This window comes from Phyllobates terribilis, unplaced genomic scaffold (genome assembly GCF_046119375.1).
Source record: "Phyllobates terribilis strain yellow unplaced genomic scaffold, ASM4611937v1 Scaffold_12__6_contigs__length_324123572, whole genome shotgun sequence".
In the NCBI taxonomy this organism is placed as follows: Eukaryota; Metazoa; Chordata; class Amphibia; order Anura; family Dendrobatidae; genus Phyllobates; species Phyllobates terribilis.
In genome coordinates, this window is record NW_027362772.1 from 69,014,740 (window position 1) to 69,032,429 (window position 17,690).

General features: G+C 45.4%; 1 protein-coding gene across 1 annotated transcript in view; it reads left to right on the top strand.

Annotated features, from left to right (window-relative positions):
• The first annotated feature begins 8,685 nt into the window (after window positions 1-8,685).
• LOC141172092 (cell adhesion molecule CEACAM21-like) overlaps window positions 8,686-17,690 on the top strand; it is a 30,942-nt gene continuing 21,937 nt past the window's right edge. Inside the window, exons 1-3 of the mRNA XM_073655937.1 lie at window positions 8,686-8,939; window positions 9,245-9,586; window positions 10,836-11,111. Coding sequence (XP_073512038.1) covers window positions 8,918-8,939; window positions 9,245-9,586; window positions 10,836-11,111 — 640 coding nt within the window. The 5' untranslated portion in view covers window positions 8,686-8,917. The remainder of the gene's footprint in view (window positions 8,940-9,244; window positions 9,587-10,835; window positions 11,112-17,690) is intronic.

A 17,690-nucleotide genomic window follows, 5' to 3' on the forward strand; every position in this document is an offset into this window, starting at 1 on the left:
GCAGATGAACGCGCTGTTACTGAAAATAAACTCTATACAAAGTCCAGCACTGATATTATCGCCATGTGGTGACATATATTGATAGATGCCAGTCCTGCAGAACATATAAGAGATCACAGCACAGTTATATATGGTCATTTACAGCTGACGTTCTTTCTGTTTAAATTGTTCACTTTTCCTGTCTTTTCCATCTGGCCCAGACCGACACGACCACTTCTCCATCCAGGACTCAGAGTCTCAGGTCTGCAGAGATCACAACAAAGACACATCTGACTCCTTACATTTCAGTCACCATCCACATCTATTCCCAACCTGCACAAACTCCTCCTCCTGCTGATACCCCAATACTGAGCTGCTGCCGTTTCCCTATTACTGCAGCTTCTGTGCGCCCTCTAGATGGTAAAACAAACCTCTAGAATATAGTAATGCCCTGTGCAAGTGTCCTAGAAAACATTGCCCACATTTTGCCCCTTAGAAAGTAATAGTGCCCTCTGTGTGCCCCTTTGACAGTCATAATAACCTGAGTTCCCCTATAATGATAACTGCCCACTTAAGATTTAATAATGTCCTGAGTCTCCTCCACTTACAGCTCCCCTATACACAGTATGATGCTCTGTTATACACAGTATAATTCCCACTCACTGTATAGTACCCCGACACAGTATACTGACCCCTTAGTAGCCTCAAAACTGATGTCTTCCACACTATACAAAGACCCCACATTATCTCCCACACTGTATGATGGCCCCCACACTGTACAAAGACCCCACATTATCTCTCACACTGTATGATGGCCCCCACACAGTGCAAAGACCCCACATTACATCCCACATTGTATGACCCTAACTGTAATCCCCACACTGTATAAAAAGCCTACATATAGTATAATGCACCAGATAGTCCTCAATATAGTATACTGCACTTCCCATGGTGCTTCATATAGTATAATGCACCCCCCTTAGGCAGAGTCTGTAGTATAATGCTCCCCCCATAGGCAGAGTCTGTAGTATAATGTACCCCTCCCATATGCAAAGTTTGTAGTATAATGCCCCCCCATAGGCAGAGTCTGTGGTATAATGCACCCACATAGACAGAGTCTGTAGTATAATTCCCCCCCTTATAGGCAGAGTCTGTATTAAAAGCTCACCCCTTATATACAGAGTCTGTAGTATAGTGCTCCCCCCTATAGGCAGAGTCTGTAGTATAATTCTCTCTCCCCATAGGCAGAGGGTTACGCTCACGCCCGGACTGACTGGCGTGAGCGTGATTAGTGATCCCACTGCACCATGAACCGAGGAGTGCCTGGAGGGGCATAACTAAGTATCTACCCGATCCGACCAAGGTCGCACGGCAGATAACGACTCCGTGAACCAAGGAGGAACCAAGCAGAGGGACCAGGTGCTACTCCAGGTCAGACCCCGGTCACAGCTGTTGACCCACACCGGGGAATGCAGGAACAGGCAGGTTAGGCTGGCATACAGACAGGTGGGTATTGGCAGGCACTGCTGGTACGCAGACAGGTGGGTACTGGTAAGTACGGCTGGTATGCAGACAGGTGGGTACTGGCGAGCACGGCTGGTGTGCAGACAGGTAGGTACTAGCAGGTTGGAGCGCAGGCTGGATAGAGTCCAGTACAGACTGGGAGACAGGAACAGAGCCACAGATGCGGTAGACAAGCAGAGTAAAGCGAAACCGCCGGAGCGGAGGACAAGGCAGAGCAGAACGTAACCACAGGTGCGGTGGACAAGGCAGAGCAGAGCGAAACCGCCAGAGCAGTGGACAAGGTGGAGCAAAGTGAAACCGCAGGTGCGGTGAGCAAGCCGAGCGGAGAGGAAAAGCCGGAGTGGTGGGCTAGGCAGAGCAGAGGGGAGCCGCTGGAGCAGTGAGCAAGCAGAGCAGAACTAAACCGCAGGTGCAGTGAACAAGGCAGAGCAGAGAGGAACAGCCGGAGCGGTGGGCTAGGTAGAGCAGAGGGGAACCGCCGGAGCGGTGAACAAGCAGAGCAGAACTAAACTGCAGGTGCGGTGAACAAGGCAAAGCAGAGAGGAACCGCCGGAGCTGTGGGCTAGGCAGAGCAGAGTGGAACCGCCAGAGCGGTGAGAAAGCAGAACAGAACTAAACCGCAGGTGCGGTGAACAAGGCAAGACAGAGAGGAACCGCCGGAGCAGTGGGCTAGGCAGAGCAGAGGGGAACCACAGGAGCGGTGAGCAAGCAGAGCAGAACAGGGCTGACGGTGCAGGCAGAGAGGACAGGGCTCTGTTCACATGGAACAGACTGAAAGATACAGGAAGACGGCTAGAACACAGGAGGTAGATAAGGAGGAAGGGAAAAGGGACAAGCAGAACCAGATACACGCAAGGTACTTACAATGAAGTAGCGAGTGGACACAAAACTCACAAACAGAAGTGCAGAGACAACGAGTAGGAGTTAGGTGCTGGTTCAGACACTGCAGGAAAAGGGAGGGTACGGACATAGAGACAAAACAGGTAACAGGCTAAGAGACAGTTCAGACAGGAACTGATACTGCAACGAGATACAGGAACGAGCCTGGGTATACCGCCCCCAGGGTGACGGAAATGGACTAGAAGTCACAGATACAGGCAACAGGCCTGGGTATACAGCCCCCAGGGTGGCAGAACAGACTAGAAGTTAGAGATACAGGAAACAGGCCTGGGTATACGGCCCCCAGGGTGGCAGAAACAGACTAGATACAGGACAGGACCTGGCAATACAGTTGCAAAGACAAACTGAGAGAAGGTGTTGCTCAGGCACCTCCTTCAGGGTGTAGGGGGTTTAAATATCCAGTGACTCACAGCAATAGGCTGGAGACGCATTAGGGGTGCGCCCACAGCAGCTATAAGACTCAGGAAGTAGCCGCCGCCCTAAGCAGTCAGACAAGAGAAATGCACACAGCATGAACTGGAGCAAGGTTTGCAGGCTGGACTGATGGGTAAGATTGTGGTCTTGCATGGTGGGAGGTGGTGCACCATGCAAGCATGCTGCCAGGGATGTTACACAGAGTCTGTAGTATAATGCCCCCCATAGGCAGAGTCGGTAGTATAATGCTCCCCCCATAGGCAGTGTCTGTATTATATAGCTCCCCCCATAGGCAGAGTCTGAAGTATAGTGCTTCCTCCATAGGCAGAGTCTATAGTATAATGCTCCCCCCCCCCATAGGCAGAGTCTGTAGTACTATGTTTCCCCCCATAGGCAGAGTCTGTAGTATAATGCTCCCCTCCCATAGGCAGAGTCTGTAGCATAATGCTCCCCCCCATAGGCACAGTCTGTAGTATAATGCTGCTCCCCATAGGCAGAGTCTGTAGTATAATGCTGCTCCCCATAGGCAGAGACTGTAGTATAATGCCCCCCCCCCCCCTATAGGTAGAGTCTGTAGTATAATGCTTCCCCTCTAAAGGCAGTGTCTGTAGTATAATGCTTCCCCTCTAAAGGCAGTGTCTGTAGTATAATGCTTCCCCCCTGTATGGGAGAGTCTGTAATATAATGCTACCCCATAGACAGATGCTGTAGTATAATGCTCCCCCATAGACAGAGTCTGTAGTTTAATGCTCCCCCTTATAGGCAGAGTCTGTAGTATAACGCTTCCCCCCTATAGGCAGAGTCTGTAGTATAACGCTTCCCCCCTATAGGCAGAGTCTGTAGTATAATGCTTTCCCCCCTATAGTCAGAGTCTGTAGTATAATGCTCCCCCATAGATAGAGTCTCTAGTGTAATTCTCTCTCCCCATAGGTTGAGTCTGTACTATAATGCCACCCATAGGCAGAGTCGGTAGTATAATGCTCCCCCCATAGGCAGTGTCTATAGTATATAGCTCCCCCCCATAGGCAGAATCTGTAGTATAATGCTCCCCAATAGAAAGAGTATGTAGTATAATTCTCTCTCCCCATAGGCAGAGTCTGTAGTATAATGCCCCCCATAGGCAGAGTCGGTAGTATAATGCTCCCCAACATAGGCAGAGTCTGGAGTATAATGCTTCCCCCTTATAGGCAGAGTCTATAGCATAATGCTCCCCCCCATAGGCAGAGTCTGTAGTATAATGTTTCCCCCCCGCCCTTAGGCAGAGTTTGTAGTATAATGCCCCCCTCCATAGGCAGAGTTGGTAGTATAATGATCCCCAACATAGGCAGAGTCTGTAGTATAATGCTTCCCCCTTATAGGCAGAGTCTGTAGCATAATGCTCCCCCCATAGGCAGAGTCTGTAGTATAATGTTTCCCCCCCCCTTAGGCAGAGTATGTAGTATAATGCTTCCCCCCCATAAGCAGAGTCTGTAGTATAATGCTGCTCCCCATAGGCAGAGTCTGTAGTATAATGCTTACCCCCTATAGGCAAAGTCTGTAGTATAATGCTTCCCCCCATATAGGTAGAGTCTGTAGTATAATGCTTCCCCCCTGTAGGCAGAGTCGGTAGTATAATGCTTCCCCACTATAGGCAGAGTCTGTAGTATAATGCTTCCCCACTATAGGCAGAGTCTGTAGTATAATGCTTTCCCCCTATAGGCAGAATCTGTAGTATAATGCTTCTCCCTATAGGCAGAGTCTGTAGTATATTGCTCCCCCCATAGACAGAGTCTGTACTATAATGCTCCCCCGATAGACAGAGTCTGTAGTATAATGCTGCCCCATAGACAGAGTATGTAGTTTAATTCTCTCCCCATAGACAGAGTCTGTAGTATAATGCTCCCCTCATAGACAGAGTCTGCAGTATAATTCTCTCTCCCCATAGGCAGAGTCTGTAGTATAATGCCCCCCATAGGCAGAGTCGGTAGTATAATGCTCCCCAACATAGGCAGTGTCTGTAGTATATTTCTCCGCCTGCATAGGCAGAGTCAGTAGTATAATGCTTCCCCCATATAGACAGAGTCTGTAGTGTAATGCTTCCCCCCCTATAGGCAGTGTCTGTAGTGTAATGCTTCCGCCGTATAGGCAGAGTCTGTAGTATAATGCTTCCCCCCCTATAGGCAGTGTCTGTAGTATAATGCGCCCCCCCATAGGCAGAGTCTGTAGTATGATGCTTCCCAACATAGGCAGTGTCTGTAGTATATTTCTCCACCTGCATAGGCAGAGTCAGTAGTATAATGCTTCCCCCATATAGACAGAGTCTGTAGTGTAATGCTTCCCCCCCTATAGGCAGAGTCTGTAGTATAATGTCCCCCCCCCCCATAGGCAGAGTCTGTAGTATAATGTCCCCCCCCCCCCATAGGCAGAGTCTGTAGTATAATGCTTTCCCCCCATAGGCAGAGTCTGTAGTATAATGCTCCCTCCATAGGCAGAGTCTGTAGAATAATGCTCCCCCAATAGGCAGAGTTTGTAGTATAATACTCCCCCCAATAGGCAGAGTCTGTAGTATAATGCTCCCCCCAATAGGCAGAGTCTGTAGTATAATGCTCCCCCCAATAGCTAGAGTCTGTAGTATAAAGCTCCCCCCAATAGGCAGAGTCTGTAGTGTAATGCCCCCCATAGGCAGAGTCTGTAGTATAATGCTCCCCCCCAAGGCAGAGTCTGTAGTATAATGCCCCCCCCTTCATAGGCAGAATCTGTAGTATAATGCTCCGAGTGCCCGGCCCGCTCATCTTCCGAACAGCGGGCCGGGTGCCAAGTGATGACGTAAGTCGCAGTGGGGACTGATGGGAGAGGGAGCATTTCCTCTCTCATCACTTAACTTGCGGTGGCTGGCAGGGGTCCTGATGCTGGCACCGGGGGGCCCACCCCCTGCTCAAGGGCCCCATGGTGGCCGCCAGGCAGTGCAGGGACATAGAGTCTCCCTGCTCTGTCCTGGAGTGTAACTGTATCAACGTGCTCTAAGGGGGCCCAGAGCGCGGGACCACCGCCCCCTCTGTTCCCCCAGTAGTTCGCTACTGCTTGTAATCATTAAGCTTTCCACCACATTCAGAGTCTAATTCAAGTTTATAGACCTAAGAAGTAAGAACCAAACCTTACACATGGTAACCACCTCCAGCAGAGACATGAAGGCTATATTGTATCTGCATTTCATAATGAAAACATGCATCAATTACTGCACTGTGTAGTTTTGGAACTACAGAGAAACAACATACTGTATGTGTTACGTAAATGCCTCGGTCCATTTGATTTTCTGGAGCTCCTGGTGGAGTCGGGCTTGAGCTGCAGGTATCCACCAGGTACCACTTCTAGGCAGTCCCCAGAACTGCAGCTGCTGACCCGAGGGGTCACTTCGCTGATACGGACTGGGCTCAGAGTAACTGGCAGGACAGGATACAGACTCTGCTCTTACTGCACAGGTTCTGGATCCTCAGGCAGAACTAATACTGACATGGAGTCACAAACAGGGCTGGACTGGGATACTGGAAAGGCTCCGACAGTACGGGCTCTGGAGTACTAACCAGGACTGATACAGGTGCAGGTGTAGAGGGGAGCACGTGGGGCCGCTACCATCACACTGTGTGCTGGAACTATCTTCTCTTCGCCCAATGCTCCCTCTACTATTAAGGACTGAGACCGGAGTGTGTGCTGCAATAGAGGATTTGCTGTTCTGACTGTTACACCGTTCATAGAACCGACACTGACTTCAAGCAAGACAGGACATCGTAGGTCCGCATAACCAAACTCACTTTTACTGTGCCATTGTTCCATACATGGCTGCAGTATACCGATCAAGACAAGTTGTTTGGTTAGTGAAGTACCCTTGTGTGACGATACAGTGTAAAATCTTAATAAGCCAGACGTTTAGATTTGTTAATCCAAGAGAAATACTCTATTATCTTTGTGTATTTGTGTCTGGTCAATAAGAATAGACCAGTATTTGTATAACCCTGAATGTTGAATTCTATTCCTTTGGAAGCAATCATGTTTACTATGCTAATGACAAATTATGCTAAAAGTCACCTAGATGTTTATTTAGGTGAGGGAGAAAATGGCTAGAAGGTTGGAGGAGTGTTTAAACTAGGGATTGGGGGGGGGTATTCATTTTATAGGTGGGGAAGATAGTGCAGATAGTGACCTGGGCACAAATAAAGAAATTGGGGGTGGGGTTAGAACAGTCAATAAAGTAAGAAGGAATAGAGGTACAGAGAGATACATAAAATGCATGTACACTAATGCCAGAAGCCTCACCAACAAAATCGAGGAATTAAAATTAATTTTGTTGAAAATAATTATGACATGGTAGGGATATCTGAGTCCTGGCTGGACGAGAGCCATGACTGGGCAGTTAATTTACAGGGCTATAGTCTGTTCAGAAATGACCGTACAAACAAGTGAGGGGGGGTTGTGTTTATATGTAAAATCATCCTTAAAACCCATCTTGAGGGAGAATATTTGTGAATTTAATGAAAGTGTAGAGTCCCTGTGGGTGGAGATAAGGGGAGGGGGAAAAAATAATAAATTACTGATAGGGGTTTGTTATAAGTTTCCAAAAATAATGGAAGCAGCGGGGAATATCCTCGTAAAGCAAATAGATGAAGCAGCGACTCAAGGAGAAGTCATTATTATGGAGGACTTCAACTACCCTGAAATACGTTGGGGGACAGAAACATGTAGTTCAAGCAAAGGTAATAGGTTTTTGACAACTTTGAGAGACAATTACCTTTCAAAACTGGTTCAGGACCCAAAAAGAAGGGGGGCACTGCCAGACCTAATATTAACCAATAGGCCAGACCGCATATCAAATATACGAGTTGGGGGTCACTTGGGTAATAGTGATCACAAAATAATAAGTTTTCATGTAACCTTTAATAAGATGTGTAGTAGAGGGGTCAAAAAGGGTACTAAACTTCAGGAAGGCGAATTTCCAACGGTTGAGAGATAATCTTAGTGCAATAAACTGGGACGATATCCTGAGACATAAAACTACACAAAGTAAATGGGAGACATTTATTAGCATCCTGAATAGGACCTGTGCACAATATACACAAAGCATGTAAAAAGACACACACAGTGTCCTTATGACCATTGGTGAGACACATTTTTGTCTGGAGGGCCTTAGATTGTTAGAGGTTCCACCACATTATACCATTTGGTTGAGTCAAGTCAAGTCTCAATCAGGCTGACCTAACATTTGGGATCATTTCTTCAATCAGCACACTGTGTGTGTCTTTTTACATGCTTTGTGTCTAGTATTGTCCAGCATCCAGCTGTTTTAAATAAGGTATAATAAAGAGACATTATTTTATCTTTTGCTAATTATATTCTAACATTGGGTACCACCTTTTTCGCTACATATTTACCTGTCTGCATCTCCATGAAGCCTCCTATTTGCCTACATTCTTCTGTAACTCTGCTATCTGCCCAAAGTGTTCAGTAACTGCAATCTATATGTGGTTTCCAGGACTTTATTAAACTTCTTGTTTGCATTCTACAGTATGTTTCTGAATTCCACGTGCTCCATCTGGCTGCTGCAACGATGCCCATGGCCAGTGTGCCCACCCGGACCTTAGTCTTAGAGGATCCACCCAACCGAGTCAGCCTGTATATGTAACAATATGTGTGCACTCATCACTGTGTAACATTCATGTACATCTTCAAAACTTATGGATATCAAAGTTCTGGTATCTCAATGTGTTCTCCAGATGTCTGTAAGTTCTGATGGTAGCTCAGAGCCAAAATATTCTTGGAGCTACCATCAACAAAACCTGAGTGTTCCTCTACTGTTAACTTTTTACATTATTACTATAAGAACTGCTGACTGCAGTAGCGATAACCCCATGTTTTATAGTCAGAGGTGGCCGTCTTACAGAAGGCTGAAAGGAAGTTGAAAGGAAATTCTCTATCTAAGGAAACATCCTCTAAGTTCTGATAGCACCACGGTACAATATGTCTTACAGGATAACACAGCATCACCAGATATTCCCATCAGTATGTCCTGCAGAAAGAAGAATATAATATCTAGCAGAGCCTCAGGGAAACCTACAGCCGAGGTTCAGAAATGAAAGCCGACATAATAGCAGGTAATGTTTTATATGATGACAGTCTTGGTTTTGTATAGAAAGAGCCAATCTGGGGTTCCTAAGCTGATTTCTAAGAAACTGTTGTATATGTAGGATCCCATTTACCTAATATATCCATTTCTCCTCATTCCGATGTGCTGATCAAAAAGGGTTGATAGGTAGAACCTATTATTAACTCTTAGTGAGCACAGAAAAGATTCTTCCCCGGTGTCGTAGAAGACGTTTGCTAGACTATTTTTAATCTTCTCTTATTTGTACAGTAGAAGTCTTAATGCATTTTCATTTTCTGTGTTTTGCTCTTTTAGTTTTAGTCCTCCACATCAACCTGATCAATGGAAAAATAATGATTGAGCCACTACCTGAGTATCCGATAGCCAAGGAATCAGTCATCTTGAGTGTTACTGGAATTAATGGAAACACTATTTTTTTCAAATGGTTTAAAGGACCCAATGCATCCACTGAGAATCACATATTCACATACATCAGAGGTTCACTAATTGTTGGGGAACAGTACAACTCTCGTGTCAACGCTTTCTCTAATGGATCATTACAGATCAGAGATCTTCGAGTTGAGGATCGAGGGAATTACATAGTGAAGGTACAGACAGAGATGCAGGAAGATGCAGACATTGTCCTACAAGTTTACGGTAAAAGGACCAATTTTGTAATGAAACCTATGTTGTAGAAAAAGCTTTTTGACTGCGAGGGTGACCAATGAGTGGGACAGGCTGCCACGAGCGGTGGTGAGTTCTCCTTCAATGGAAGTCTTCAAACAGAGACTGGACAGACATCTGTCTTAGATAGTTTAGAAGGTGACCCAGGAGGTCCTTTCCAACTCTACCTTTCTATGTTTGAACTGTATGTAATTCTAAGGCTGATTTTGCAATGCTATTCGACATCTTTGTAGGGTTTTGTCAGCAGGACCATCACTTTCGATGGAAAGAATAGAGACGCATGCAAACATTTTAGTGAAATCCTGATAGATGCTTTTATAAGTTATTAAGTCACTTGGGGCATCTCAAATGGATCAATGGCAAGACAGATCTTCCATCAGGGCTTCTGTCATAAAAATGAGACATCAAGCCTACTAATTTGAAATACTCTATGATAAAATTTGACATTCAGTTCCCCATTTGTACCTAACGTCGTTAAACTAGAACCTAGGATTTTAGAAGTTCACAAGAACTTGATGTCAAGTCTTAAAGGGTAACTATTATTTAAAGTTTTGATATATTATACAGACTTAAATGTGCTGCTGATCATTGAGGATCTGGATCCTGAGACCTGCACATATCGTACACTGCTCTGAGGAGCTTACATCTGGCAGAAGCAGCAGTTGGCTTCTACACCAGTCAACACAGGGTGATGTACCAGCTCAATAAAAAGTCTATGGGCGTGAATCATCAAAGCATTCACGCCAGAATTCTTGAAAAACTTTGAAAAAATGCAAAATTTAGGGTCACCTTGAGTTGTGCCTAAATTTTGCTACTTTTGGTGTTTTCACAAAAGTTTCTCCCAGCTCTGACAAAATGGGCAGGGCAGGAGCGTAACGGAGGCAGGACTCCACAGCAACGTAACCTAACTGGAGTGATATTTCTGGTGTAGCGCACGTAGAAGCACGCCACTCTACAGATGCTTCAGATTCATGAAGAGGCGTGCACTTCCTGACTCCAACAGGTCCCCTTTTCAAAAGCAATGCTGGTCTTGATAAATTGGGCATATTTGTCAGTACATCGCTCTGTGCAAGCAGTCATGCAGCTGTTGAGCACTGTTGCTTGCACAGAGTGATTTCTTGTTTTTTTTGTGCAACAAATGAGGGTCTCAAGACCCTCGTGTATAGGCGATAACATCTTTAATGACTTCTTTCTGTAATTCATTATTTCATTTCGCCTGCAGAGACTGTCAGCAAACCGGTGATCACAGCATCTCATTCTGAAATCAAAGAAAATGACTTTGTCTCCCTAACCTGTGCCTCAGCCAATGCTGACCGGATCGTATGGATGAAATCGAGTTCCGAAACAATAAAAGTAGAAAATGGAAACATTGTATTGCATGACAACGGGACGATCATATTTTCTAACATCAAAAGTAGCGACGAAGGAAAATATGGGTGCCGAGCGGAGAATCTGGTTAGCAGAAGCTCCAGTGAAGTCTATTCTCTGTCCATATCACGTGAGTAATATCATACTTATAAATATTTAAGAATTGCATTATATAAGGGCACATAGTCACTACACAGATAATCTAAAATGATCCCCATTGGGTCTTACCAGTTGGGTCCTTGACTTTGATGCGGGCTCGTATCCTGAGCCCGCATTTTTCCCGGCTTATCTTTCTGAAATTATTTAGCCATCATGTGCCTCTAACAACTGCTGTTAAATGCAGCTGTCAATCTCTGACATTGACACTACACGTGATGTGTTTGCGGGGCGCTGAGGAGTTACTATGAAAGCCTGGGGATTCCTGAAGACCCCCCGTATCTGTCATTACAATCCTTCTGTGAAAGCCAGGATTTAGATGGGGTTCATAGGGGATTGTGATTTCACTATACTTTGCAATGCTGTTGCACTGCTATGATAATACAAGAGAACTAACAAAAACAGTAAAAAAAAAAGTTTTCGTAAAATATGAAAAAAACATTTAAAAAAATACAAAAGTTCAAATCACCCCCCTTTTGCCCCTTTAAAAATAAATCAATTTAAAAAAATACACATATTTAGTATTGCCGCGTTTGTAAAAGTCGAAACGCCAGAATTACTTTTTTTGGCCGTTGCAACATTGCAATAAAATGCAACAGGAGGCGGTCAAAACATTGTGTCTCCCCCAAAATGGCATCAGTAAAAGCAAAATAATCAGCTCAGGGCGCAAAAGATAAGCCCTCGCAGCACTATACCCCAAAAATTGAAAGCATTACGGGTCTTGGAAAATGGCAACACAATAAAAAAAATTTTTTTTCTTATTTATGCATTTTTTTCACCACTTAACGTAAATAAAAAATAAAAAAAAAAAACTATACATGTTTGGTATCTGAATAATCAGACTGCCCTGGACAATAATATTGCTAGGTTAGTTTTAACCTATATATATATATATAGAACTGTAAATAAAAAAACTTTTGTGGAATTGCACTTTTTTTGCAATTTCAACGCACTTGGAATTCGTTTCCCTCTTTCCAGTGCATCGCATGATAAAATGAATGGTGTCATTCAAAAAACAAGCCCTCATACGGTGATGTGGATGGAAAAATAAAAAAAAAAGTTATGGCTCTTGGAAAAAGGAGGGGAAAAATAAAAAAAATATTTAAAAAAGTCCAGTCATTAAGGGGCTAATGGTATTTGAGCCCAGGACCCCAGCACTGCAAGACTATTATGCTAACCATTGAGTTACCATGCTGCCTGCATGTATTGAATCATGTGGCATGTCAGGATTCTTTTGTCCTTCTGTGGATTGACCACTAGTGGTCGCTATTATTCGCTTTGATAAATTGTGCTGCATTTCCATTCCTGGCCACTGGAGGCTGCTACTCTGTTTCTGCAATCGCTGTTCCCTCAGCAGATAAGCTCCAAGTACAATTGTATCGCGTGAACCTACAACTCCCAGTATGTCTTTAACAATGGTAAGGATATGCTGGGTGTTGTTGTTACCAGCCATCATCAGACTATGAACCATACAGGAACCTGAGCACTGATGAGCTGCAGGATCACAAATAAACATTTACATTCAGGTATCTTATAGATAACATCTGCTCTGATTGAAGGCATTCCCATCCCTTTTTGTCTCCATGTAGCACAGATGCCATGATGAGATTTCATGCCCAAAGCTCGTCTCTGTAGACTTTTCCAAAATATCCCCCACACTGACCCTCTGCAAAATGTCCCCAGCACACTTCCCCTCTGCAAAATGTCCTCTGTATAATTCCCCTCTGCATAATATCCCCCAAACACTGCCCCTATGTAAAATATCCCACACAATTTGCCCCACTGCAAAATAGCCCCCGCACACTGTCCTTCTCCAAAATATCCCCGCACACTGTCCCTCTCCAAAATATCCCCCGCACACTGTCCTTCTCCAAAATATCCCCCGCACACTGCCCCTCTCCAAAATATCCCCGCACACTGTCCCTCTCCAAAATATCCCCGCACACTGTCCCTCTCCAAAATATCCCCGCACACTGACGCTCCAAAATATCGCAGCACACTGTCCTTCTTCAAAATATCCCCACAATTCCAAAATATCCGCGCACACTGTCCCTCTCCAAAATATCCCCCGCACACTGTCCTTCTCCAAAATATCCCCCGCACACTGTCCTTCTCCAAAATATCCCCCGCACACTGTCCTTCTCCAAAATATCCCCGCACACTGCCCCTCTCCAAAATATCCCCGCACACTGTCCTTCTCCAAAATATCCCTGCACACTGTCCCTCTCCAAAATATCCCCGCATACTGTCCCTCTCCAAAATATCCCCCGCACACTGTCCTTCTCCAAAATATCTCCGCACTCTGTCCCTCTCCAAAATATCCCCCGCACACTGTCCCACTCCAAAATATCCCCCGCACACTGTCCTTCTCCAAAATATCCCCCGCACACTGTCCCTCTCCAAAATATCCCCACACAATGTACTTCTTCAAAATATCCCCGTACACTGTGCTTCTCCAAAATATCCCCGGACACTGTCCCTCTCCAAAATATCCCCCGCACACTGTCCTTCTCCAAAATATCCCCACACACTGCCCCTCTCCAAAATATCCGCGCACACTGTCCCTCTCCAAAATATCCCCCGCACACTGTCCCTCTCCAAAATATCCCCCACACACTGTCCTTCTCCAAAATATCCCCCGCACACTGTCCTTCTCCAAAATATCCCCGCACACTGCCCCTCTCCAAAATATCCCCACACACTGTCCCTCTCCAAAATATCCCCCACACACTGTCCTTCTCCAAAATATCCCTGCACACTGCCCCTCTCCAAAATATCCCCGCATACTGTCCCTCTCCAAAATATCCCCCGTACACTGTCCTTCTCCAAAATATCTCCGCACTCTGTCCCTCTCCAAAATATCCCAGCACACTGTCCCACTCCAAAATATCCCCCGCACACTGTCCTTCTCCAAAATATCCCCCGCACACTGTCCCTCTCCAAAATATTCCCACACAATGTACTTCTTCAAAATATCCCCGTACACTGTGCTTCTCCAAAATATCCCCGGACACTGTCCCTCTCCAAAATATCCCCCGCACACTGGCCTTCTCCAAAATATCCCCCGCACACTGTCCCTCTCCAAAATATCCCCGCACACTGTCCCTCTCCAAAATATCCCCACACACTGTCCCTCTCCAAATTATCCCCCGCTCACTGTCCCTCTCCAAAATATCCCCGCACACTGTCCCTCTCCAAAATATCCCCCACACACTGTCCCTCTCCAAAATATCCCCGCACACTGTCTCTCTCCAAAATATCCCCCAGACACTGTCCCTCTCCAAAATATCCCCGCACACTGTCCCTCTCCAAAATATCCCCTGCACACTGTCCCTCTCCAAAATATCCACCGCACACTGTCCCTCTCCAAAATATCCCCCGCACACTGCCCCTCTCCATATTATACCCCCACATGGCCCTTTTCGAGAATAGACTCCCTCTGACCCTCTCTAAAATATCCCCCTCCAAACACGCACACTGCCCCTGTGTAAAATATCCCCCCCATTGCCCCTCTGAGTAAAGTATCCCCCCACCACAACTTCCTCTAGCATAACTATACCCCCTTTCACAATTGTTAGCCCCGTAATGTGCCCTCACAGTAAAATTAATCCCCTCCCCACCTCATTCACAGTGATACAGTATTTAATCTTTGGCCCCTTGATGGAGCACTTACTGTTACCCACCATCTCTGCTTCTCTGTAATGCTTCACTGCTGCATGTTGGAGCCGGGGGTTACAAGTGATCCACTTCCACAGTTTCAGCACCACAGTGTTCAAATGTATTCGCGCCGGAAAGGCATGAATACATTTGAATCAAAGAGGAAGGGAGCGATATCTCCCGGACAGTTCCCTGGGCCCCAACAAATCCTTCGGTGGGCTGCATGTGGCCCATGGACAGTATGCTGTGCAGGACTGGACTAAAGGCTAGACACAATACTCATGGAATGAGTGAGTGTTCCATGTGGCTTTAAGGTGACCCAAACAGGAAACAAGATGGCTCCCGCAGGTTCAGTATCGGCCATCTTATGCAGATTGCAGAAACACAATAGCAGCCTGCAGTGCTAAGGAGTGGTGATGAGCTAGTATGTTCTGTTAGCATGCTCGTGTGCTCGCTGAGTATCTACAGCGTGCTCGGGTGTTATGTTTCAGTAACTTCTTGCTTATGATTTGCGACTTCTTGACAGCTTTTTACATGTGAGGAATGCCTAAGAAACAGGCATAACTCACATGTATTAAACCTGTCAAACAGTCACAAATCATGAGCACAGAGTGACTGAAACATAACACCCGAGCACGCTGAAGATATTCGGAAAACACCCGAGCATGCTCGCTCATCACTACTAAGGAGTGGAAGTACAGCACAATTTATCAAAGTGAATAATAGCAGCCACTAGTTGTCAATCCGCAAAAGAACAATAGAATCCTGACATGGTGTGTGTGTTCCCCAGAAACTCTCAGTAGTGCAGCCTCTGACAAGTTCATATGATCAGTTCTCAGCATTGAAGTATGAAGTTAAAACAAGGGTTTCCCAATTTATTGGGCCCTAATGGGGCTTATTTCTTCTGAAATGTCACATTCAAGATACCTAAAACACAGGTTTCTTTAAAAACACTATTTTGTAATAAAATGGGCCATATATGCACATAGCAGACAGTTATCTCTCTTGACTCCTCCATCCACATGGGCGCTTGGCTTCTCTGAGAGTACATATGTTTTCAACAGGGAGAAAGGAGAAAATTACTGGAAGACCCTTCTGTCAGAAGCTTGTCTCCCCTTAAAACAAAAGGATTAGCTGAAGAAACTACACTAGCCTGATACTTCTCACACCAACATCATCTGTCAGGGTAAAGTTGGCAGGGCCCTATACAAATCACATGATAGACCAGTAACACCGAAATTATATGGTATGACTGACTTATCTAACACATATTAAAGAGGTTTTAAATTAATGTAATAAAAGAGCCACCATCACATACAGTGCCTACAAGTAGTATTCAACCCCCTGCAGATTTAGCTGGTTTGATAAGATGCAAATAAGTTAGAGCCTTCAAACTGCAAACGAGAGTAGGTTTTATGAACAGAAGCATAAATCTTACAAACCAAAAAGTTATGTTGCTCAGTTGAATTTTATTAAATTTTAAACATAAAAGTGTGGGTCAATTATTATACAACCCCTATGTTTAATATTTTGTGGAATAACCCTTGTTTGCAATTACAGCTAATAATCGTCTTTTATAAGACCTGATCAGGCCGGCACAGGTCTGTGGAGTGATCTTGGCCCACTCCTCCATGCAGATCTTCTCCAAGTTATCTAGGTTCTTTGGGTGTCTCATGTGGACTTTATTCTTGAGCTCCTTCCACAAGTTTTCAATTGGGTTAAGGTCAGGAGACTGACTAGGCCACTCCAACACCTTGAATTTTTCCCTATTGAACCAGGCCTTGGTTTTCTTGGCTGTGTGCTTTGGGTCGTTGTCTTGTTGGAAGATGAAATTACGACCCATCTTAAGATCCTTGATGGAGGAGTGGAGGTTCTTGGCCAAAATCTCCAGGTAGGCCGTGCTATCCATCTTCCCATGGATGCGGACCAGATAGCCAGGCCCCTTGGCAGAGAAACAGCCCCACAGCATGATGCTGCCACCACCATGCTTGACTGTAGGGATGGTATTCTTGGGGTCGTATGCAGTGCCATCCAGTCTCCAAACGTCACGTGTGTGGTTGGCACCAAAGATCTCGATCTTGGTCTCATCAGACCATAGAACCTTGAACCAGTCTGTCTCAGAGTCCTCCAAGTGATCATGAGCAAACTGTAGACGAGCCTTGACATGACGCTTTGAAAGTAAAGGTACCTTACGGGCTCGTCTGGAACGGAGACCATTGCGGTGGAGTACGTTACTTATGGTATTGACTGAAACCAATGTCCCCACTGCCATGAAATCTTCCCGGAGCTCCTTCCTTGTTGTCCTTGGGTTAGCCTTGACTCTTCGGACAAGCCTGGCCTCGGCACGGGAGGACACTTTCAAAGGCTGTCCTGGCCGTGGAAGGCTAACAGTAGTTCCATAAGCCTTCCACTTACGGATGATGCTCCCAACAGTGGAGACAGGTAGGCCCAACTCCTTGGAAAGGGTTTTGTACCCCTTGCCAGCCTTGTGACCCTCCACGATGTTGTCTCTGATGGCCTTGGAATGCTCCTTTGTCTTTCCCATGTTGACCATGTCTGAGTGCTGTTCACAAGTTTGGGGAGGGTCTTAAATAGTCAGAAAAGGCTGGCAAAAGAGATCTTTAATCCACACATGTGAAGCTCATTATTCTTGGTGCCTGAACTACTTCTTAATACTTTAGGGGGACCAAACAGAATTCTTGTGGTTTGAGGGTTTGAATAATAAATGACACTCTGAATTAACTTTTTACGTTTTAAAAAAAAAATTTGCTGCAGTGCATTTCCCACTTCCAGGCTGATCTACAGTACAAATGTCACAATGCCAAGTTAATTCCGCATGTGTCAACCAGCTAAATCTGCAGGGGGTTGAATACTACTTGTAGGCACTGTATTTCAT